Source organism: Choloepus didactylus, chromosome 7, assembly GCF_015220235.1.
Source record: "Choloepus didactylus isolate mChoDid1 chromosome 7, mChoDid1.pri, whole genome shotgun sequence".
NCBI lineage: Eukaryota > Metazoa > Chordata > Mammalia > Pilosa > Megalonychidae > Choloepus > Choloepus didactylus.
In genome coordinates this window covers 112,432,114-112,457,138 of record NC_051313.1, presented here as the reverse complement: position 1 = coordinate 112,457,138, position 25,025 = coordinate 112,432,114, and the positions used below count along the sequence as shown (strand labels likewise).

General features: G+C 50.6%; 1 protein-coding gene across 1 annotated transcript in view; it reads left to right on the top strand.

The window, feature by feature from the left end:
* Window positions 1–23,267, top strand: part of GLP1R (glucagon like peptide 1 receptor) — a 38,216-nt gene extending 14,949 nt beyond the window's left edge. Inside the window, exons 4-13 of the mRNA XM_037844500.1 lie at window positions 1,852–1,970; window positions 2,324–2,430; window positions 5,712–5,865; window positions 6,324–6,483; window positions 10,325–10,385; window positions 10,942–11,011; window positions 11,127–11,215; window positions 11,570–11,708; window positions 12,551–12,592; window positions 17,975–23,267. Of these exons, the coding sequence (XP_037700428.1) occupies window positions 1,852–1,970; window positions 2,324–2,430; window positions 5,712–5,865; window positions 6,324–6,483; window positions 10,325–10,385; window positions 10,942–11,011; window positions 11,127–11,215; window positions 11,570–11,708; window positions 12,551–12,592; window positions 17,975–18,142 (1,109 nt within the window). The 3' untranslated portion in view covers window positions 18,143–23,267. The remainder of the gene's footprint in view (window positions 1–1,851; window positions 1,971–2,323; window positions 2,431–5,711; window positions 5,866–6,323; window positions 6,484–10,324; window positions 10,386–10,941; window positions 11,012–11,126; window positions 11,216–11,569; window positions 11,709–12,550; window positions 12,593–17,974) is intronic.
* The last annotated feature ends 1,758 nt before the right edge of the window (window positions 23,268–25,025 follow it).

The window sequence follows — 25,025 nt, the reverse complement described above, 5'->3', positions numbered from 1 at the left end:
CCATCGGGACAGGCACTTCTACCTGCTCTTTCCACTGCCTGATGTCCCACCATTAAACTTCCAGTTTTTGCTTCTCTTCCAGGTGAAGTCTCTTTTAAAATGTAGGTTCTTCCAGAAGTCAGGCTGCAAGTTAATTCACCCCCATCGTATTATCGGATAACTTTTGTATCCTGGAGAGGGACTGGTTTCTTTATGGAAGGGTGAGGGGAGGGAGAGGAAGAAAGAGCAGAGGGCTGCACTGGGTCACTGGGAGAAGTGTTGGGAAGGGCAGGGGCCCCATCGACAGGCACCGTGGTTGCTTGACAGTTCTGGAGAAAGTCACACTGGCGCTGGGCTCAGAGTGAAGCCCTGGCCGGGCACATCAAGGGGATGGGCGGGGGCCTCTGCTGTATGGCCTGTGAGTTGGAGCCCCGGTTCTAGGTGGCCACTGCTCCTCCCTAGGCTTTGAGGGGCAGGCCCTGGGGCTGGCAACCCCCACCCCACCGTGGCCATGAGCTTCTTCCCAGCCAGACATTTCTTGCTGCTCTGCCTCGGTCTGAATACCTCGGCGAGCCCCTGCCACCCAGGGCCTCGGGCAGCTTCTCTGTTCTCCCTCATAACCGGTCAGTGTGCCTTCCTCCCACACGTGGGGAAGCTCATCTTTAAAATCTTCTAGTCAAATTCTTTTGTGGCTCCAGCTTCCCTCCTTGCTCTGCCCGTCACACCCCTCCTTTGTCCCCTGTTCTGCTGACCCTTGTGTCCACTCTGAGTTCTTCTGCAGGGACAGAATGAGGCGTTTCCTCCCAGGCACATCTCCACCCCGAGCTCCTCTCTCAGCCTCACGTCAGTCCTGGGACCACAAGCCACTGTTTCCCTGGGGCACGGTGGGAGGGCTGCCTCAGCACCCAGATGCCCAGTCGGGATGTGAATGGGCACAGGCAGGCACCCCCCGCAGCCCTGCTGGGCCTGTGTTTGATCTCTGTTGATTTGCATTTACGCTGGTCCTCTCAGAGGATTTTGTAGTTTTCTCCATGAGAGTCTAGGTTCCCTGTAGGCAGGGACTGTGCCTCCCCTCTCAGACTGGGAGCTCTCCCCGAGCAGGCTCCATCTCCAACATCTGACTAGGGGGTCCTTGAGGGCAGGAGCTGGCTCTTACCCCTTTGAATGGAGGGTCTCCAAGGACAAAAGCGATGTCTCTACCATCTGACTATGTATTCATTTTAGATCAGGTCCTCTTTAAGGATAGGGCCATGTCTCCCCACAGACTGGGGCTCCCTGGGGGCAGGGCTGTGTCCCCTCAGACTGGGGCTCCCCAAGGGCAGGGCTGTGTCCCCCTCAGACTGGGGCTCCCCGAGGTCAGGGCTGTGTCCTCCTCAGATTGAGGCTCCCTGAGGGCAGAGCTGTGTCTCCCCTCAGACTGGGACTTGCTGAGGACAGAGGCCACCTCTCTTGCTTTCTCTCAGGAGCTCAGTGCTCTAGTCCTAGGGGCTGCTCTGCCTGGGGGGTGTGGAAATCACAGGGAGTGGCCTGAACTTGGAGGCATGGAGATGGAAATGGGATAAACTCATCTCATCTCAAAGATGTGGATTCATCAAACTGCATCCCTCACTGGCCAAGAGGAAAGGCTGAAGGTGGGGCTGGGCAGTCCCCAGCTTAGTGACCCTCTTTCCTGTTCTTGTACCAGCAGAGCTTATGACAGGGAGGAAGACACGAGTGTGTGTGTTTGTGTGTGTGTGTGCATGCACGCAGGAGATTGTTACTAACTCTGAGGGGTCAGCTCTGGAGGACGGGGAGAAAGGAGGGGTATCTGGTGGCTGAGAGGGCCTGCCTGGCTCTGGGCCGAGGCTCAGCCCCCAGGTCTCCCACCCCCAGTGCTGCAGGGCCACGTGTACCGGTTCTGCACAGCCGAGGGCCTGTGGCTGCACAAGGACAACTCCAGCCTGCCCTGGAGGGACCTGTCAGAGTGTGAGGATTCCAAGCGAGGGGAGAGAGTGAGTTGGGGTGGGAGGTGGGGGGTGTCTGACCTTGGGAAGAGGTAGCTCGGGTCCCATCTTCAGCCAAGCAGGGCCCTGGGCCCCTGGGGGCCCGGCCATGGTCATCCTGTCCCTCTCCCTGCCTCTGCGGGCTTGCACACCATGCTTTCTGAACAGACGTGCTGTGTTCACCTCTCTGGTCGTGGAACAGGGCTCTGGAAAGCCCACAGATCATCGCCATAAGTTATTCCCCATCCCCAGTGGGGCCTGACTTGAGGTTCCACCTCTTTCCCTGTCCCGTGGATCAGGAGGATGGGGGTGAGAGGGCTGTGCATGGCCCTGTGTGCATGCATGTCACCATGTGCACACAGAGCCCCCCGGAGGAGCAGCTCCTGTCCCTTTACATCATCTACACGGTGGGCTACGCACTCTCCTTCTCAGCCCTGGTCATCGCCTCAGCCATCCTACTCGGCTTCAGGTAAGAGGGCCCATACCCAGCAGGGGCTGCTTCATCCTAACTTCCCGTTCTGTCCCCCAAGCAGAGGAGAAGTGGGTCTTTGCACTCAACCAAAGCAACAAATGCTGGCTGGATTAACCCAGGTTAGCCCGAGTTCTTAAGAGATCTCCAAAGAGCTCTTACCAGAGAATATGACATTTGTAACACAGGATACCACACTCTATACTTGGCCTAACCTCCACCAGGTAAATGTGTACATATAGCACTGCAGAAAATATACCCCTTGGAAAGGTAAATAAATATCTTTAATATCACACACTCTCAAACCTTAACGGTGTATGATAAGATTGCAGAAAATCCAGGGAAATCCTCTCCAGTGAGCATGTGTAACTTCAATAATCGGGAAGTGAGTATGATTTTAGAAAACGTCTCAGGGGTTAAGAGTTTCTGCTCTCTTTGGAGCTTGTCAGCCCCAGTGGAAAAGTCCTTCCTTGGGTCTAACCTAGATGAGACATTCCTTCCAGACTAGGAGCTGGGGATTCAGCGCCAGGTTCTCCCCACTCCCTCTGCCCTGGTGGGGGCGGATTGGGGGAGCTGGGTTCAAGGAAGGAGGGGACCATGAGGACAGGGACCTCAGGCACCAGCCAGTGGGATCAGGAGAGACAGCATGCCCCCTGTCATCCCCAATGATACACAGCACACAGTCGGCACTCAATAAATGCATTCAGTCGATGAATAGTCTCCCCTTCTATTACAAAATATTTCAGAGATTCAAAAACGTAGTGTTTGATATGATCACCTATGCACACGCCTTTCTTCCTAAGAAATGAAGCACAGTTGTACAGTTTCAGTTCCTTGGGTCACTCACAGATATCCTCTCTCTGCACCCCAGCCCCTGACCGGAGGTAACCCCTGAATGTGGTGCTTAGCATCCCCATGCCTTTCTTTATATCGTTATTGCATTTGTAAGTATCCATAAAAGCATATAGCCTGGTTTTGTGTCTTTTTATGGTATTGTAAAAATGACATTGTGTTGTACACATTCTTCTGCAAGTTGCTTTTTTTTTTCTTTTTGGCCCAACATTATGTTTGTAAGATTCATCTACCTTGATGCAAGTAGTGCTATTTCATTAATTTTTAACTGTTGTTCTGTATCCCATTGTATGATAGACCACAGTTTGTTTATGTTATCCTTCGGATGGACATTTGAGCTGCTTCCTTTTTGTTTCTGAACTGCAAGCCTTGCTACAATGAACGTTCTTACCTATAAGCACCTGTGCACAGGTGCAGGTTTCTCTGGGGCATATACCTTGGAATAGAGTTGCCTAGGCTGAATACCATGTGCATTTGCAAATTTATTAGATGTTAAGTTTCTCTCCAAAAGGGTCCTACAAATTTGCCCTCTCACCAGCAGTAAATGAGAGTCCCCGTTGCTTAACATCCCTACCAATATTTAGTATTTTCAGACTTTTTGTTTGTTGTTCATACAAAGTGTGTGAAGTATCTTGTTATGGTTTCACATTGCACATCCCTGATTTCTAGAGCAATCAAGCATAGTTAATGTTTTATTCTATGAATTTCTAGTTCATGTCCTTTGCCCATGTTTTTATTGGGGTATTTGGCTTTTTCTTTTTTTAAAAAAAGGGTTCATTATCTATTATACCTCTTTTTGTCTGTGGCTTATTTTTTCATTACTTTATGGTAATTTTTTATTCACAAAAGTTCCTAATTTTAATTTAATGAAAATGTATTCATTTTTCCCATTATGGTCTTGTTGAAGAAACCTTTCCCTATTCTAGGGTCATAAAAATAGCCCATCACCTGTATTTTCTTCTAAAAGTTCAGAATTGTGCTTTACCTTATGGTTCTTTCATCCACCTGGAATCTATTTTTGTGTATGGTGCAAATAAAGGATTTAATTTCATTTTCCATATATGCATAAAATTAATTGCTTCAGTACTTTTATTAGATGGCACATCTTTCCCCCTTGCTTTGCAGTGCCTACTCTACCATGCAGCAAGGTTCCATATATGTGTGGTTGCGTCTGTCATCCGTATCCTTCTCCATTGGCCTGTTCCTCTGTCCTTCTACCGTACTCTGGTGCCTTAACTCCTATTGATTCATTCAGAGTCATGGTTCTCTTATAACAAGGGCCCCCTCTTTGTGGTTCTTCAGGAGTGTCCAGACTATTCTTGAACCTTGACTGTTCTTTATAAATTTTTTAAATTCCATGAAACAAATTCTTCTGGAATTTTTATTCCAACTGCATTGAATTTATCGATTAATGTAGGGAGAACTGACGCTTTCAAGATAGTGAGTCTTCCTATCCATGAGTGTAGTATATCTTCTACTAATTTATTTCTTCTCTAATGGTTTTCAGCATTATTCTGTTAGAACTTCCCATCTTCTGTTAGATTTATTTCAAGGTACTCAGTTAAAAATTGTGTAAATGAATTGTTTTTTGGAATTTGCTTTTTAATTATGTATTGCTAATGTATATAGACAAATACATGCATACATACATATTTGTGTGTATATATACCTATATATATGTTTATCTGTCCCCCAACTTTGATAATCTCTCTTATTTGTTCTAATAACTTGTTTGTAGATTCACTTGAAGATAATCCTATTGTCTATGTGTAATGACAATTTTGGTTCTGTATTTCCAATCCTTATACATTTTTTCTCTCCTCATTGCCATGGCTAGGATCTGCAGCGCAATGGTGAATAGAAGGGCTAACAGACATCCTGTTCCATTCCTCTTTTAAAGGGACTGCTTCTAATGTTTCACAGTTAAGGATGATATTTCCTATAGGTTTTGGTATATACCCTTTATCAGTTTAAGAAATGCCTCCTGTTTCCAGTTTACTAGGAGTTTTCACGTGAAAGGGTATTGAAACCATATTCCAGATTTTTTGAGTTCCTACCGTGTCCTGGTCCGGGCCTGTCTCCACCAGGCAGGGAGGAGACACACAGGACAAAGTGCCCACTGGGAAAACGGATCCTCACGCATATTTCACTTTGGTCACACATGACTCCGTATTAAAGAAGATGCCTCAGAGAGAAGGATAGAAGGTGGAATGAGAAGAGGAGACATAACTACCCAGCTAAAGGCTTCGTGGAGATGCAGGGCTTGGGTTGGCCCTGAGGGATTTTCAGGGTTGCAGAGATGAAGGGGATTCTCGAAGGAAGGCTCGTGCACAGGCCCAGAGCCGGAAACATGCGGGGGTGCGGTTTGTGTCAGCCTGAGGGGAGGACTGTTGGCCGCCTACTCAGGGAAGGGCCTGCTCTCTCCACAGACACCTGCACTGCACACGGAACTACATCCACCTGAACCTGTTTGTGTCCTTCATCCTCCGGGCACTGTCCGTCTTCATCAAGGACGCGGCCCTCAAGTGGATGTACAGCACGGCCGCCCCACAGCACCAGTGGGACGGGCTCCTCTCCTACCAGGTGTGTGGCCGCGTCCAGAAGGGGCCTGGGGAGGGACAGCCGGCCGACGAAGGCCTGCCTCCCCCACCCCACCCAGCCGCAGTTCTGGCCCTTGTAGAGCCCCCAGTATAATGGGGGACAGCCCACCACGGGGAGCTCCTGATCCCTTAGTGTGCTCAGTCTGACGCAGGAGCGGTCTTTGGAGACAGACCTGGGTTTGAATCCCAAATCTGACACTTACTAGTTGTATAATTTTGGGCAAGTCTCTAAAATTCTCTGAGCCTCACTTTTGTCAGCTGTATGGGGATAATACTAGTTTTTTCCGCTCGGAATAGTGAGAAGTCAATGAGCTAATGCAGGTGACTCTCTTATTCTGCTTTCACCTGGGGCAGGGTAGCAGCTGGGGCGGATGGGGAAGGGGAGCCCGAGAGGCAGGGGGCAGGGCTTTTGTCTCCTCCAGACCCTTCCTCTGCCCCCAGGACTCTCTGGGCTGCCGCCTGGTGTTCCTGCTCATGCAGTACTGCGTGGCGGCCAACTACTACTGGCTCCTGGTGGAGGGCGTGTACCTGTACACGCTGCTGGCCCTCCCCGTCTTCTCCGAGCAGCGCATCTTCAGGCTCTATCTGAGCATGGGCTGGGGTAAGGCACCCCCATCACTCACGCCTCCCCCCATCTCCAGACCCGTGGCAGGGGGTGGGAGACCCTGACCCCTCTTCACACCACTGCCTTCAGGTGCCTCCGTCTTGGGCACAGGACCCCCTGGTGCTGGGGCCATCCAGGCACTGCAGGGGGTTGTGGGACCCTGCCCCTCCTGTGTGCACATGGAAGCAAAGGGCTCTCCCTCCATGTGGTCAGCACCCACCCCTACCCGCATCCCCACACCTTTGGAGGTCATGGCACGGTCATCAGTTACCCCTGCTCTTAAGACCCCACACCCACCCCTGAGGTGGCCCTGAGAGAGACGGTGAGTCCTGGGCCTGGGAGTGGGGAGCGGAGGGGGCAGTGGGCTCTGAGGGGACTAAGGCTCTATCGTGTGCTGAAGAAGAGGAGCAGCAGCGGGCAGCCAGGGGCCGCCAGGAAAGGGGCGATCGCAGACACGCCTGGAGCCCAGCCAGGAATGTTCTAGCCAAAAAAGTTTGCCCAGAACCGTCACGTCTCTTTTTTTTTTGCTGGAACATTTCTGGTTGTGCTTCTGCCTCTCACCTGGTGGGATATCAATGGGGGACAGGGGTGGAGTGGGGCAGGGGCCTGCGACCTGGGTGCCCCGGGGTAAACAGACAGCAGCCTTCCTCTGTAGGGGCCCCCAGCACCCGCCCCACCCTGAGCTTGCAGCTCATTCATTCATTCCTCTCATTCCTTTATTCGCCTGCCTCTGGCTGCTCTGACCACTGCTGTCCACTGACCTCCAGGAGAACTCGCGCTCATCCCGTCAGGCCGGGTCCAAACCCCAGGACTCCCTGCCTCAGTCACAGCCAGACTCTTCTCTATACCCCCACCCCCACCCTCATACCAGCTCCTGCCTGTGCCTCTGCAGGGCTGTTGAGACCAGGAATGCCCTCGGAACGTCCTCCCCACCAGGCTGCCAGCCTGCCTCTTCAGGAAGCTGGTTTGCACCCCTGGCCCCGGCCCTGTGGCTCTGTGCTCTCTCCGAGGGCCTCCCTGTCCCATCCTTGCACTTCCTTCCTCTTTGCTGGTCTTCCTCAGCCAGTTTGCTCTGTACGGCCTCCTCCTGTATGGCCCTATCATAGAAAAGTAGATCTAAAGGGACTTTAACCTGATCACTTCCTCTAGGACACTGAGGCCCAGAGAGAGGCAGGGCCTTAAAAGCCAGAACCCAGGCCCCCTGCCTCCAGGCTCTGGCCCCGCTGCCCGGCATGCTGCAAAGTTCTCTGGCCTGGCCTGCGTCTCCTTGGCCCCCAGTGGGTAGGTGCCTGGTCTCCACATGCAGCTCTGTGCTCCCACCCTTCCTCCCTCCCCCCAGGGCCCAGCCCCTCCCCACTCGGCCTTTCCTCTCCTCCTAGGCAGCCAAAGAGATGGTGGGCAGCTGGAGAGCACTGAGGGCTGAGAGGTGGGGGTAGAGGCAGGCCATCAAGGGGGGCTCCGGGAAGGCCATCCTGCAGGTGGGGGTGTCAGTCCATTCTGGGAAATAGCATCAGCGCTGCTAGTGCCTGTCACCATGGTGATCTGCAGGCAGGGTCAATGAAAGGGAGGGGGTAATGTGTGCAGGAGTGGAGGTGGGTGGTTAGGTGTTGGTGGGGAGACACGGTGCCCTGGAGGTCTCTAAGTGGGAGTGGGTGGGAGGGTGTGGACCCTTTTCCGACCACCTCATGGCCCCAGCTTGGGGCTCAGGGGGCACAAGGGTAGGCACCCCCCTTCCTAATCAGAACATCCTCTTCCTAAAGAACTGGGGTGGGAAGAGAGAGTGATGAAGACAGAGGGACAGAGAGAGAGATTCACAGAGGGCTAAGAGCTCTGTTGTGATGCCAGGAGTTGGATCTTTGGGAAATCATCTTTTAGCCTCACGTGCAAGTGGAATAATTAAAAGTAGGAGTTGACGCAGTTGGGGAAAATCTCCCCAAAAGGCATGTCAGTGTCTGTTGTGGTCCATGGGCAGCAGGTACCCCCAGAAACTGCCCAATGGAGGCTGGGCAGGAGGTGGGGGGCAAGTGATAGTCAAGAGAATCATTACCAACCTGAGCTCGTTCTGTGTGTCTTAATTCAAGCTTTTTCCTCCAACCTGTCTTGTTGGTTTTCTAAATGGAGAGAGATGAACCCAGCAGGGAGTGTTTAATGTTTGCATGGGCAGGTCTGTGCCTGCATTTTTAAAATAGGCCTTGTTAGGAGATGCTGGTGAATGAATAAAGTTCACCAGGTTTGGCCCATACGTGAGTGAGCTTCCCAGTCCTGGAGCGGGGCCTGAAAAGGACGGTGGTGGCCAGGATGCCAGAGAAGGAGGTTTCAGTTTGTGGGGTTGTCTCAGGGAATTGGCATGTTCTTGCCCAGAACGACTTTACCCTCTGTCATTGATATATTGACTGTGACTCATTCATCATTCATTCATTCATTCATTCATTCATTCATTCCATGCTCACTGAGCGTCTTCTATGAGGCCGGCCCCATGCTGTGTGTTGGGGCCTTTGGAGGTCCTCCCGTCCCTGACCCGTGTCCAGTCTCATGAAGGCCTATTGCTAAAGCATCAATGGATGTTGCCCAGTCTGGTTCATGTGAAAATAAATGGCCAAGAAGGTTTCTGATACAGAATGCTGGCCAGCTGTGAGCGCCTCACCAATATGTTTTACTTTCTCCATCCCTGGGTCTGCATCTAAGGAACATGAGGTGCTCAGTAGCTGCTGCTGAATGGACACTGAGGTATTGTGGATAATGATGATGGTGGTAGGAAAGGCTGTGAAGTGGGTTCTGCCCTGGAAATGTGCTCCTGGGAGATGCCCCAAAGTCACACAGCCACACAGAGCAACTATGTATATCTCCTCCACCCACATCTGTTTCCACACACCTTAATATGCATGCCCCTACCTATCTTAGAAGCCCACACCTCCAACCCTGAGAGAGGCACCAGGAGACAGGTATGCAGGGAGTTGGTGCAGAAAGCCATTGAGGGTGTTTGGAGTGGATGTGCATTGCAGCCGTGGGTTCTAGTCCCACCTCTGAACTCCTGAGCTCTGATCTATCTCTTCATCTGTCATGTGAAGATGGAATATTCAATTTAAGATCAAAAAAACATACATTGAGCTTTCAAGGCTAGCTGGGCACTGAGGCTCTCATCATCATCATCAAGGAACTGGAAAAAAATTATGTTTGGCTATGCAACAAATTACCCTAAAACTGACCCACTAATGACAACAATCATTCTCTCACAGTATTATTGTTGCTGTGGCAGTTGGCATTGTAGGCTTTTGTGGACAGTTAATTGGCCTGTTGGCATCAAGGACAGGGCTCCAGCCGGTCTGTACTCCAGGCTAGTATTAGATGCATCAGGATGGGGAGCAGGTGATCAAAGGGGCTTCCAGTGCCTGAAGGGGTCGCCTGAGATGGGCATGAGGCCTGAAACAAGGGAGAAGGCCCAACTTGCCTGTCCCCACCTCATCCAGCATGTCTTCTCCATGCCATGGTCCTGCCACTCTGCTACTAGGTGTCTGTGACATGGTGTCTCAGCCAGGACCCCAGGGGCAGCCCCTGGCATGTGGGGAGGGGGCAGATTGGTGAGGACCATTGTATCACCATAATGGTGGGGGTGGGGATTCAGGTGGGTCAGGGTGGGGCTCCTGCTTCCTCCGTTCTCCGTGCACCTGGACCAGTCTAGTTCCATTTGGGCTAGAAAACTTGGTTAGGGACCAGGCAAGGAGAGGGGCTGGTGGAGTGTGAGGCCTGGGGATGGAGAGGCCTCTGGGCATGCCATGGCTGTGCTTTAGCCTGCCAGCCCCTCTCCCCTCTCTCTCTCTCTTTCCCTCTCTCCTCTTAGGTGTTCCCCTGCTGTTTGTAATCCCCTGGGGCATTGTCAAGTACCTCTATGAGGATGAGGGGTGAGTGTCCAGCCCCAAGGAGCTGGGTGTGCTGAGGTCCCCCATCCTCAAAGTCCATGGGCTTCCTTGGCCCCTGGAACATGTGGCTCCCATCTTGTTGGGAGGGTTAACTGAGGGACCAGGAGCTCAATATAAGAATTTATTCTCTAATCCCCTCTCCCTGCCTTTCCCCTGGGACTGTATGATGACAAATGTCGCTGTGTCTATAGGGTACGTGGTGCCCTGCAGGTTTTTCTGTAATGTCTGTGAGTGGACTGTTGGTGTTATTTTGTCTTTGACTGTGTTTGCAGGTCTGTGAAGACTTGTTTAGGGGCCATGTGTGTCTTTCTGTTTGTAACTGTGTATTTAGGACACCGTGTGTTTGTGTAGTTGCACACTTGAAGGATGTTGGTACATCTTTGGGGCTGGTTGTTGGGTGGCTGTGGCAGTGTTTGTGCAGCTGTGTGTGCGACTTTGCATGGCCACGTGCATTTGTGTGCCTCTGTGCCTGCACCGAGTGTCGGGGTATCTGTGGGTAGAACCAGAAGGTGGTTGTGCATCTCTCTCTTGTCTGCAGCTGCTGGACCAGGAACTCAAACATGAATTACTGGCTCATTATCCGGCTGCCCATTCTCTTTGCCATTGGGGTGAGTGACTGTAAAGGGGGTGGGAGTTATGGTGGGCCAGGGGTGGTGCCCAGGGAAGGATGGGAGAATGGGCATCACAAGAGGGCACCCAGCTGGCTGCCCGTCTGCCCTGCAGGTGAACTTTCTCATCTTTATCCGGGTCATCTGCATTGTGGTGTCCAAACTGAAGGCCAATCTCATGTGCAAGACAGACATCAAGTGCAGGTGACATAACTAAGCTGGCTTTGCTGGGGACCCTCAACCCTTCCTTCCAGCAGAGAGAGAGAGAGAGAGAGAGAGAGAGAGAGAGACTGGGGCCTGAGCCTGGAGCCCTCCATAACCCTCTTCTGCCAGTCAGACCAGGCCTGGGGCCCAAGCTTTGCCCTCAGCCCTGTCCCTGGGCAGCCCCTGAGCTCCTGAGTGGTCTTGACCTCCACTTCCTCCCCTCCAGGTAGCCTGTCCCATGGCATTTGGGGTGGGAGGATATCTGTGACCCAGATGCCAGACCCTGGGGGACTGAGAAAGGGGAGAGGCATCTATGAGAGAGGTCCAGAGTGACACCTCTGCCCTGCCCCCCAGACTTGCCAAGTCCACCCTGACGCTTATCCCCCTGCTGGGGACCCACGAGGTCATCTTTGCCTTCGTGATGGACGAGCACGCCCGGGGGACGCTGCGCTTCATCAAGCTGTTCACAGAGCTCTCTTTCACTTCCTTCCAGGTGACCTCATGGCTGGGGTCCCAGAGTGAGGGTGGGGCAGAGACCAGCCCACGTCACACAGAAGGGTGGGTCAAGGCCTGTGGGGAACCAGCGCTGGCCCATTTCACAGAGTTGGAGCAGAGCCAGAACTAGTATCCCCAGGTGCCCCGATGCCCAGGCCAGTCTTAAGCGCATCAGCCAAGAAGCCTTCCAGATATAGCCCTGGGCAGCCCTGAGTTGCTGCTGGGTGGCAAGCACGTGCCACATGCTTCACACATTGTGCATTTAATCCTTGCAGAACCCCGGGAGGTGTGCGGGATTATCCCCATTTTACAGGTGAGGAAACTGAGGCTCAGAGAGATAAAAGCAGTATTTGCAGGGTCACATAGTTCCAAAGCCAACAACTGATCCTCTCCACTGGTAGTAGATGATGCTGAGGTGGCGAGCATATCAATGAGGTAAAAATATAAGGAACTGGTCCCAGGCCCTCAGGAGGGTCATGGGATGCCTAAGAGGAGGTGGGACCATGTGTGTGTACTTCCACACCCCCACACATAAATAGAGCATAGTTCTGAAGTTTTGGGTCTACTGAGTGAGCAAATGGAACTGGGAGAGGGGAAAATTCCCCACGGTCAGAGCAGTTCTACTTCTTTGGATCAGGCCTCAAGGAGAGGGTGGTTGTAGAGCATTTGCAATATCTTGCTGATCCAGAATGGAAATGAGAAGGGACCCACTGCCCCATTTCTGGGCTGGCCATGGCTGCCCAATTTGAGGAGGGGGATGTTGGGGCTGGAACTCTGGGGAGCTTCCCAGCAGGGCACCTCCCTCCCACTTCCTCCTGCTGACAGGTCTCTTGTTTTCAGGGGCTGATGGTGGCTATCTTGTACTGCTTTGTCAACAGTGAGGTAAGGGATAGTGACAGCTGCTACCACTGACTATTCTGGAGTTATAAAATGAGGGCTCCCATCAATCTTTTAAGCTGAAACCCCCCACTCCCCACTGAGGCACTGGAGTTGAGGAGCACTCTCTCTCTCTATCTCTCTATCTCTCTCTCTATCATCTCTACCTCTGTCTCTATCTCTATCTCTCCCCCCTCACTCTCTCTCATGCATATCCTAATGGCAGTGGTTGTGAGCTTGAGGAAGACCCAGCCTCATGCTAAGGGGTCCCTGAGTGAACACTGGGCTAGTGGAGACTGTTACAAGTTATTTCAGTTTACACACCCAAGCCACATAAAACGTGGAGCCAGTCTTCTCTTTGGTAGTAGCAGCTGGTCCACACTGCACTTCCATGAATACAGTGGGTTCAGAGTCAGCAGACATTTTATTGAGACCTTCTGCAGGGCACTGTACTTGGGGGCCTTAATGATCACTGTCATTTCATTCTCACGACCCTCCCAAAAAAATCCGCTAAAATTCTGATTTCAGTATTCTCATTTTTCACACATGAGAACATTGAAGATCAGAGAATCAGAAAGAAACTTGCCCCAGATTTGGCCTGGAAAGAGTGGCAGAGCCAGGATTCAGATTCTCCCTTAAAGATGAAATCACTTGTCCTTTGTGATGCAGGCAGGAGCCCGGGTTTACCGTGAGTGAGACGGGGATGGTTCCCTGGGTGCTTTCTGATTGCTGGGGTGGGGGTGGTTCTGGCTGACCCCCACAGCCTCCCTGCAGGACCGCAGCCCTCACCTCTTTGAATGATGGGAGCTCCTAGGAAGAGGGTGCTGCTGCATCTGCGGGCGCCTGGGAAAGGCTCCTTCTGCAAGGTTCTGGAGTAGCTCAGGAGCATCCCCAAGCCATCAAGCTGGAAACCACAAATGCGACAATGCCCCTTCTCCCCACATTCTCTTCATTGGGGAAAACAAATTCTCACCTGGAGGCAGCACCCTGGGCTGCTCAGGGAGGTCTCCACAGGAGGAGTTAATCCCAGCAGGGAAGGCAGTGTTGGCATTGCCCACCCCATAGCTGGGAGGCTGGTGGGGAAGGGGGAACTGTGGGATTTGTTAACCCAGCTCAGACCTAGGGTGGGGCTTGCATCAGTGAGGCTGGAGCTCAGGCAGCTCAGGGACTCTGCTCCCAGAGCCGGGCTCTCTTTGTGTGTCCCTGGGCCCTGGAGTCTGGAGCTCACAGACAATAGAATCAGCGCAGAAATGAGGGACTTGTCTTTTGCTGTGGGATGCTGGGGGAGCAGTGGGTGGGGGCCCCAAAGAAGCTACGCGATGTAGTGGAAGAAACACAAGGAAGTGAGCTTTGGCGTCAGATCCCTGCTCCAACCCAGGCCCCGTCACTGAATGAGCTGTGTGGCTTTGGGCAGGTCATGCTCCCACTCTGAACCTCAGTTTCCTCATCTCTGAGAGACTGCTGAGAGGGTTAGGTGAGCTAAAGCATGAAAAAGTTGCCATGAAAAAGGGGTAGCCCAGAACAGGCCCCGCCTTCAAGGGGGGCTGCTGAAGGACCACCCCGGCCCCTCACAGCTGCTGCTTGGCATAAATAGACACATACACCATCTCCTGGGCTCTCAGTAAGCAAGAGAGATGAGATGTCATTCTAGAATTCAGTGATTCCCAGAGTGGGGCCTAATCTTTGGAGGATACTATGCAAAGAAAAACAAGGCCCAGTGAGAGGGGGAGGAGGAGAGTGTTCCCTGTTCCCGAGGACTCCCCCAGCCTCCCGCCTTCGGGTCTCCTATGGGAAGGATAGGCTCAGAGTATGTGGCCTTTGGTTGGATCTCTTTGAGGGAATCCAGCATTTCCTGAACACTTACTATAGATAAGGTGCTCAAGTGTTTTATTCAATCCAGACCTCTGAAGCAGATGCTGTCCCTATTCTACACATGAGAAAATGAAGGCTCAGCGGAGTGAAATGAATCACCCCAAATCAAACATCTGGAAAGTGGTGGAGCTGGTAGGTTGAAGGCAGGATCCCCACTAATCTCTTAGGGGCTGCTGGGGCTGGGTAGGTGGAGCAAAGGGTGTAGGGAACATGAGGGTCCTCGTGCAGCAGGCCCTTCCTTGATCCCAGGAGGCTGCACATCTGTGGCTGAGTCCTGAAGAACAACTTAAAACAATGAAGCACATGTTGAAGTTTGAGGAACCATAGGCTCTGCAGGGTGGCTTTCTGTTAGGGAATTGCTTTCAGCAGGATAAAGCTCCCCTTTATCACCCAGCCTGGGAGGCAAGGTGGAGCAGGGCAGGCAGCATGCATTCCCTGAGTGTGTCGAGCAGGGACCTGAAAGCTGATGGGGGGGCCCCCACTGCCCCCTCCTCACCTTTGCCACCGAGCGAGCATCCAGAGAGATGTTTCCCACTTCTCCCTCTTCTTTCCGGGAAAGCAGCTGTCAGCAGCGTGCTTTCACATGCACCCACTTGCAAGCATGCCCACGCAGCTGCCCTGCCACACTGCAGAGGCCCTCAGCTGAGACTCTCCCTGACTCCTGTCCTCAAAGCCCAGCTGTCCAGTCACCTCCCTGCCCCCCACCCCTGGCCCACCACCCCAAGGCTGGCCAGCTTTGTAAGGAGGGAGGGCTGGGGTGCAAATAATTCGACCCTGAATCACTGGGTCAGCAGAGTTGTACCTCTCAGACCAGGCCTGGCTACAGGCCCCAGCTTACCTCTCCCCTTGGCCTCTCCCAGCTCATGCCATGGGGTCCAAAGAGAGCCTGCCTCCTCCTCCAGGTGCATTGCCCTTAAACCCACCCCAGGCCTCCTCATGCCACGGCTCTTTCAGGCACAAGGACAGACACGTCATCATCACAGGCCACAAAAGGCACACGTGGCTCCTGGCTGAGTCCTTTATCCACAAAAGGGCTCTCCAGACCGAGGGTTGCCATAGCAACCTAAGGAGAAAAGATGGCCTAGACATTGGTCCTATGTGGCTGCGGAGGCCCACATGAGTTGCTGGTGAGTTGCAGTGGGAACGGGGAGGGAGAGGCCTGGGGATGGTTTTGCCATAGCTTGTGTCCTCACAGCCTGGCTCTTGAGAGTCAAAATGAGGGGACTCAGGAGCCCTGAGTGCTGGTCCCAGCTCTGCCACGACCCGGTTGTGTGACCCGGGGAAGTCACTTTGCCTCCGTGGGCCCTGTATCTTCAAGTGGAAGTGGAAGTGAATGAATTTTACTGATTTATTCCGAATCCCCAGGACCTGACTTGGTGCCTGGCACAGACAGGCTGCTCAGGAAGTGTTTGCTGAGCTGTAGGCTTGGGAGGGCAAGATCGAGGACAAAACGCAATAGTGCGAGCAGAAGTGCGTTGACAGTGCCAGGTGCTGGGATGGGTGTCCAGGACTGCGATACTGTCTTTGTTGTTCCATTTTAATAACTCAGAATCAGAAGAACCTGATGTTAGGTGTTTACTTATTTACTCATTTATTCATTCAACCTATTTACAAAGAAAATGCTAACACTTATTGAGCACCTGCTGTATGCTGGGCACTGTGCCAGTACAGGGAAACATAGGTGAGGATGATGTGGTTCTGGCTCTTGAGGTGCTCCCAGCTGAGGTGGAGACACAGCCAGAAGCAAGCAGGACCTGCAGAGCCTTGGAGGGCAGGAGACTGGCTTTGCAGTCTGGCTGGATCTGGGTTCAAATCCTGGCAGGTCCACCATATGAACTCAGAGACCTGGATACATATTTAAAGACTGCACCTCAGTCAGTGGGGAATAATAACAGGAACATCTTAGGATTGATGTGAAAGTTAACTAAGGTCATCTTCGGAAAATACTGGCATACAGTAAACACTAGATAAATGGTCATTATTAATGATTCTGGAGGCCACAGCAGAGGTTCAGAAGAAGCACCAAAGGAGCCAAGGGCTGAAGGGGCCTGTGTGGGAACACTGAGAAGTCCTGGTCTGTCCGTTTTCCTGCTGTTATCTATGAATCCTCTGCAGGCCCTGAAGTGCCTTTCCATGGATGAGCCTTAGTTTACCATTTTCCTCCTCCCTGCCCCTCCTCCTCCCAGGTGAAGGACTCTGATACAAGAGTGGCTCCCTTCTTGATGTACAAGTAGAGGCCACCATAGCCCCAGGCATCTCCATCCCAGCTGCCAGCTCATGCTCAGCACACACTCAGTACACACTCAGCTGACACAGCGCAGGGTGGCCTTAGGGGTGTCTGCTCAGCCTCCCTGCCCTCCCCAGGCCTGGGCTCCACCCTGTTGCCCCGTGATACTGGGTCTGTCCTGACAAGCAGGCTCTGGGCAGTCTCAGCTCCACTCAGCTCAGAAGTTCTTTTAAGGGATGGCATGTGGCTCAGTGAGATGGATGATGCCCCTTGTAGAAGGAAGAGGGGTGTTTGCCCAGGAGCTGGTGGGGGGATTAGTAGAGAGCCACTTTTCCACAGTTGCTGGCAATTGGCTGCCGGGGGAGGTGGGGAGACCCCAGGCCTCCTTCATCAGGCAAGGGCAGAGGGCAGAAGAGAAGCCCTGGAAAGCTCACCTATGGGAGGTCCAGGCCCCTCAGGACTGGATGTGCAGGTTCCAGCAGCCCCCACTGGGGAACCAGAATTACTGGCCCTCACAAGCAGCCACAGCACTGCCACAGCCCCTCAAGTGGGTGGGGCTCTGCAGGGTTACCTGGACGTGCATCTTCCTGCCCCATCAATCAGGCCCTCAAGCACCAGCCCTCTTGAGAAGGCTTTTTCTGATGGGCCGGGCCAGGGCCCAGCCTGGCAGGGACTCAGGTTGGCTGAGCTCATCTGCCTGCACCCCTCCTGGCCATGGCAGAGTCTCCCTGGATGGGGTGAGAAGCCCTTGTCTGATAGTCTCAGCCTTGTTCCCTCCTCCACGCCTTCCTCCCCGGGGGGTGCTGGAGCCTGGAGGAAAGCCTGAGGGGGGTGTAGCAGGGTCTGGTAGAGTCCCCAGGAGTGTTAGGGGTGCGCTGTCTCCTCAATCGTCCATGCTAAAATCAGGAGGGTGCTATCTCCAGTCTTTTCTCCCTTTCTCCTCTCTCCCACATCTGTTCTCCCTACATTTCTCTCTTGCTCTCGTTCTCTTCCATTAAATAACACTGTGATGGATTGTAAAAGGTACTTAGCCGAATCACAGAGTTTTGAGTTGAAAAGACCAATTAGGGCATCAAGCCCATCTCTCTCCTGACAAGAGGCGGAAAATGGGAGATGACAATAAACAATTTTATTGGGATATTAATTTAGGTGCCTGAAGGCCTTGGCTTGTGCCTCTTAATATAATGCAGTGGATTTTTTCCCTTCCCCACTAATGTAATAATGGGGCCATTTTGTGGACCGTTGGTTTGCATGATGGCTTTTGTTTCCCTCTTTTTTTCCCATGGAAGGTCCAGATGGAGTTTCGGAAGAGCTGGGAACGCTGGCAGCTTGAGCGCTTGCACATCCAGAGGGACAGCAGCATGAAGCCCCTCAAGTGTCCCACCAGCAGCCTGAGCAGTGGGGCGATGGTGGGCAGCAGTGTGTACACGGCCAGCTGTCAGGCCTCGTGCAGCTAAGACTGGCGCCTGCCCTCCCTGTGGTTCTCGTGGCTTGCTGGTCACCCGTCCCAGGTGGGAGAGCCCCTGCCGGGGAGAGGGGAAAGGAGGGGCACACACACACAGCCATGCCTGCCTTCCCTTCCCAAACCCATCAGACAGGCAAATGGACAGTGCCTCCTGAGACCCACAGACACGTTTTCTCAGAGGAAAAGCAGTCTACTAATTTGATCACTGTGGCGGGAGGAGAGGAAAAAACGATTGCTGCTGAAGTGAGGAGGATTTCTTCCTGTTAAGCCACAAGGCCCCTGGGGTTCCCCCAGACAGAGCAGCAAATCAACCCTAGACTCAAGCTCAAGGTCAATGGCTTATTAGCGGGGTTGGGGCTTGCAAGAGGAGGTAGTTCTGAAAGAGGCCGATAAAACTGCAGTCAAGTGCAGAGCTTGGGTAGCGAGGGCTCTGCTTGCCTCCGGCCGGGGTCACCACCTTCATTTGCTTCCTTATTAGGGAAGCTTGTACGTGTCTGGGTTGCTTGTCTTCCTCATTTTGCCCCCTCATCTCACCACTCAGCTTCTTTTTGATGGGCTTTGTTTGGGCCACTATCATCAACTGTTTCTGGAAGTGGCTGTGGGTGGTGTTGAGAATAAGTATTGAGAAAGTGCCTGAAGATTTCCTTTGCTGGGGCCAGCTTCTTCCCTGGGTGTTTGAGCTCGCTTGGTGCCTGCTTCCACCAAGCCCCCAGAGTTCAGGGACCCAGCACAGGCCTATGACCGAGGGGCCCAGGCTGGAGTTTGAGCTCTAAATTAGGTTCTAAAGATGCTCAAGAATGCTCTGGGGCTCATCTAGGGACACTTTAGGAATGTCCATGCCATGGGCGTAGATTACCAGCCACTGCTCTGAACTTGGAAGGCCAAGAGCTCCTTTGCCTCCACCAGTTCCAGGGAAATACTTTCTATACGTGACCAGATTCTGTGTCTTGAATGGGATGCAACATTGGGGAAGGTGACCAAGAAGAGACTCTTCCAGAGAATCTACCAGTGCCCATCACCCCCATGGAGGCAGGCTCCACTTGACCATGGTTTCTTCCCTGTGAAATTCCCCATCTTGGGAGGTTGCATATACTTTATTCCTTTTTCTTTATTGCCATGAATAGTATGTATGTGCAAACGTGCAATTCTGATTTCTCCCACCTGAAGGAAACAAGAACTAAATCATCGTGGTGGTTGTGATGTTTGAGGGAGTGGGGTAGTAATTGATTTGACCCATCTGCACTTTGGGCTAATGTTTGGCCTGCCTCCAGTCATATCCCATAAATAATGAATGGCAGAAACAGTTAGACAGGGAAAACCTATCAATCATAGCAAGAAAGCAGATATGTAGCAGCACTGCAGAGACCCAGACAGGAAGAGGACCTTTATCCTGGGGAGCTGGCAATTGAGTTCATGGATGCAAAGTTCCCAGAGCAGGAGTGAACTCTTGGTGGTCCAGACCTCCTGGGAGGGTGGAGGAAGTGTATCCAGATGCATACCTTTATGAATCCATCCCTCCCCTCTCCATTTTAAATTATGGGGAACCTTTCTCCAAATCTTGTGAGAGGCATGTGATGTGCAAGGAAAAAAATAATGGGACATAAAACACATCAAGCAGAAAATTTCTTATGCTACAGCTTCAGTGAGGTGTTAATGTTTGTGTTAATGGGGAAGTTGAACCTCAGGCTAAAGAAAGGAATTGTGCAGGCTGCCTCCTTTAGTGAGGCAATGTACAGTAGTTGGGGGTGAAAGCCCTGCTGCCCCAGAACAAGGCAGACTTCCCAATAGGTGAAACTTGTTTGGCTTTTTCTTGTGTGTGTGTAGGTTGGGGGGATGGGGGATAAGCATTGTTGGGTTGATGTGAGAGAAGAGCTATTGTGCAAGAGTTTCAGTTTTAGATAACATGGAAGATTTTGAGAATCATTATTACATTACACAACACTGAAGAAAGAGATTGATATCATCTACATGAAATAAATTGTTGAGAGGAGAAATTGTGGGGAGAAAGAGCTTAGTTAGGCACCTGGGAAGCTTAGATGATTTGGTTAAACTTTACAACTGGAACTGGTAATTCCTGATTTTGGAAGGCTCATCACAACCCCCACCTCAGGCACCACCAGATACTGAACTGAAGAAATCTTTGCTCCAAGACCCTGTACTGTTAATATTCATTTGAATGGCAGTGTACTCACTCTAAGCTATTCCCATACTCTAAATATAGCTCCAGCAGGTCTGGGAACTATGGAATGCAGTGTACTCTGAAATTCCATTATTTACATACATAATGTCTGCTGAGAACTCTCCCAGATGCCTCTGTCCTGTGGGTCTGTTGCTGACCAGCAGGGTATATGCGCTGTTTGTTTGAGCTGTGCAGCCAGCAAAGTCTGATAACTGTTGGTGAGTAGCAGCCGAGTTCAGCACTCTGGCCAGCGCCCCCACCTGCCTACCCCGAATTCGTTAGGCACTTAAATCATGTCAGCTCGCCTTTGCCATTTCAGTCTTTGGAGCAGCTAAATCACAGAACTGAAACAAACCACTACATTGCAAAGTTGCCTTCCTTTTCAACAACTTTCCAGATTACAGGCATGATTTTCAATTGCCTCAGTGCACCTCACAGTGAAGATCACACCAAAGGAGTTCCTGGAGAATCAGTGAAGGGAAGGACCTTGGTGATCCCTCCTGCCTGGATCTAGTGGAATGGAGTAAGACCCGCAGAAATGACTTGTCCAAGGTCACACTGCTAGATGGTGGCCAGAATCCAGGCCAACTCCTGCCTTCCAGTCCAGTGAGGCCTCTGGGAAGCATGGGCCAACAGTACACATGGGCCATTCAAGATTCTAAGTAAAAATTGTCAGTGTTGGCTGGAATTTCCATGAAAGAGGAAACATAGTAGTAAAGATAGAGATGTCAGAGGGTAGAGGTGTGCTCTCCTCAGTGGTTTATCCTGGCAAGAGGAGGGGAAGGGTACACATTACTATTTCTACTATAATGCCTCATTCTTCCTTGTTTTAAAATTAAGAAATGAAATGTATCATAGCACACATACCGTATAAACAGCAAGTGAGCCATTTCAGACAGCAAACCCAGTGCTCTTTTAATGGACTGGCCTAATTTTTACTGCTGCACCTGTGTTTGCTTGAGAAGTTATACTGATATCCACACAAAGTAGACAAAAAGAAGGTCTTGAGCCTCCCCTTTGCCTGTCTGGTGCTCCTTAAAGTGGGAGAAGACTGGTAAACTGGGAAACTGTAACCTAGCAAAGACGGCACAGCACACCATGAAGGGCAAGCAGGGATCCCTGAAAGTTTCCATCACCCTAGTCAATGTCCACTATTTCAGCTGTTCACGGGGAGCAGACCGCCCCTTCCCATTCTCCCCTGTCTTTCTTCCACAAGGAAAGAATGCTGTTTTTTTTTTCTTCTTCTTTATTGGCCTTGTGCATGGCAGTCAGAAGTTAGATGATGAATCCAGAATCATCACACCCACCATGAAGGTCACGGGCCTGCAGGACTGGGAGCGCAGATGGTGGGGAGCCTGAGTGGTAGATGCTGCTTCTCCATGCGCAGACAGGGCTCCCATTATTGCTAATGTCTGCAACGTGCTCAGAGAAGGCAAAATATAGTCCAGAGGTTTATTTTTCGTCCACTGAATTGATTCTAATCCACAGTACTGACCCTGCGTTTGGCTCCTGTGAGGCACACTCTATAAAAATCCTCAAGTGAAATATGTTGGCTTCTCTACTAAGGCAGCTATGTGAATAATATGGTAAATATTCAACAGAAACCAAAATAGTATCAACTCTCTTTTTTTTTTTTTTTTTCTTTTTTGTGGCTGGGTGAGTTCTCTGGGAAAACAGTGTCCAATGTGAGGAATTCTGCAGCCATTACCATGCCCTCACAGTGGTGCCTGCTGCTTCAAACCAGCACTCTGGCTATTTGCAGAGGGTGATGTTGGGAAACATTGTTAAGCAGTATAATTTCAAACCCTTTACTTAATGGCACAGAGTGTCTACAGTTTCTGTAATTACTTCTGCTCTGTTCAATGGATACAGATTGTCAGAAGGCAGATAAGTATAACTGTTTTCCAATAATTCCACAGCGTCTCTTGAATTTTGCCTATATCTGAATCTTTCAGAGGGTAGAGTTTTCTCTCCTCTCCTTTGGCCATCTTAATCACTGCTTTTCAGGACCTCATCCAGCAGTGGCTGCATTTTCCCCCTAATCCCTTCCCACCCCGCCCCCCACCAGGAGCTTCCCCACACTCCTCCCCCTGCTGCCTCAGTAAGAGGTGACCCTGCTAGACATGCTGCAAATGCGACTCTCTCAGCTGTGACCAATTTGGGGGTGCAGTGGAGAGTGAGGTTCTGCCAGGACTGAAAATGATGCACCACATTCCACCCTGGTTCAGTGAACAGTGTTGGAGCAAATGGCTTGGATCCTAACTTACAACAGGGTTATGCAACCTTTCTGATGGGGCCTGTCAATTTCAGTTATTAGTCAACCCAGACAATCTAGCATGACTAATTATCACGGTGTCAGAGCAATCCAGGAGAAGAAAAACATGTATAAATGAGGATGTTTGGATGTGTCCCCTCCAAAGTTTAGAACTTATAACAAGTTAGGTTCTTTGCTTCTTTGTGGTAGCAGGGGAGGCCAGTGGAGGCAATCAGGAAGGGGCAAAATTTGCCCCAGACAGACATGGCTGGACATGGATCTTGCCAAATGGCTCGCATTTTGCTTCTGAATCTGCAGTTCTTCTAAGCTCCCCTACTCTAAAAATAATGATCACATCATCAAAGCAGGTAAACCTTAACATCCCACTGGTTTTAGAGAAGTTGGAAGCAGATCTTCAAAAGCACCAACAGAGGTAAGCCAAGATCCCAGGAGGGACATAGCTAAATTTCCATCTTCAGTTCTCTTGGGGGGTGTTTGCTCTTCATGAATGTTTAAACAAGAACATTTTCATGTGATTCCTTAATGTATAAATTCATGTAAAATATGACCTGCGTCTATCGGTAGTGAATGTGTATGGTGTATAATTCATTGCACAGATGTGAATGGATGCAGACTCTTTATTAATTTTCCTTGTAAGTCAAATAAAAGCCTGTCACTACTGTGTCTCTCTTGCTCTTCCTCTGGGAGAGGAAGTCTTCTGCAGTGTCAACCTAAGATGACTCTCAGTGCAGTGGGAAAACACAAAAGATGCCATTTTCATCCCAAGGGAAAAAACCCTTGATTATTACTCATATCGTGATTTTTATCTTCAAAGCACTTACCAAGTACTAATTTACCCATTTCAGCCTTTATACAGGGACTGCAGTGTCATTTAATTAGAGAAGTTGGGTGGTCGAGTGGCTTAAACAATGATTGACGGCCAAATGGATGTGTATTCTAATTCCACTCATACATTTGATCTCCCCTGTCTAAATGAACATGGTCCATTAAGCCCATTTAAAAAAAAAATGTCATAAAAGCACAAGCCTTGTTTGCAAAGTAGCCACGGCATTTGAATGGAGCTGCTGTTTAGAGATGTATCTTCAGAAAAACGAACTTTCTCCGATGTAAATAATTACTTGCTCTCCAGATTTGCAACTCATTCTTATTGAAGAGCAGAGGAACTGCAGATCCACCCTAATTCCTCCACCATTTCAGTTACCCCTGTTTGAAGAGCAATTTACTTACCTGAAGTCTCCTTAAACACAACTATTTTTTTTGTTAAGTCAAACTATAGTAACTGTCCCTTTCAAACATAATATCTACATTTCGGTTTGTCTGCTCCATCCTGCTTTCAACTTCATTCACTCCTCTATTGATATTTTCACCCTTCTTGTCTTTAGTCTCCCATTCAGCAGGAGCAAAATTGAACTTGGAAGTTTTTCTCCTTAACTCCCCACCCCCCACCCCCCGAGCCAGGAAAATACCTGTCCAAACCAATTAACTACTACCACATGTCTAGGATGGTATAAGTCAGTAGAAGCAACCTTGGGAAGGGGCGCACTTTGCCTTAGAAGGGTTTAACCCCAACCTGAAGGAAGGATGGGGGAGCTGCCTGCTCTGGGGAAGCTCAGCAATGTGGAAAACAAATAAGAATTCTTGGCCTCCAGACACACCTATGTACGCAAGCAATATCAGGCCACATTCCAATGACTGCTGCCCCAGACAGGAATAACCAAGCTCCATGTAGAATTTGTGAAGGGTGTCGCTGATGTGCCATGCTATGTGTATCAGCATTCCCAAGGTTTGGGACCCCCACACCCATTCTCTCATCATCCTTTAGAAAGCCCGTGCCGTGAGCACATGCAGTTCAATCTCTAATACCCCCCTTGCAGAGTTGAATACACACACACACACACACACACACACAGAGCAAAGAGAAACATTGACAATGTGGGGGACCCCTTATCATAAGTATTGAAAAAATCCAAATATCAGCACAAGCTGGAAGAGATAACAAGTGCAGCCAGATGGCTGGAGAAGATGGTGTGAGATTAAGGAGTAGGAATTGAGCATCCGAGAGCAGGAAAGGCAGGTGGGGAAGAAAAGATAAAGAAACCAGAACACAAGGAAAAGTAGATAAAATCAAAGGAAAAAAGAAAAACACACAGCAGACTGTTTACATGTGAAAAAGAGCTGCTGTGAAATAGAAAAGGAAAGTGTAGGGGGCCATAAAGAAGGGGAATTACAAGTGGCAAGCTATAGGGAACTAGGGTATTCACTCCATCTCTGAGCAATGTTATTAATTTCTTCTTCCGTAAATCTGAACTCTTTCCCTGTAGAATTCTTTAATCCCAAGCTGTAGTAGATTCTTTCCTTTTGTATAAAGCCTCATTTTAAATAACAGTGATTTTAGAAAGAAAAAAAGACCATAGCCTAGGG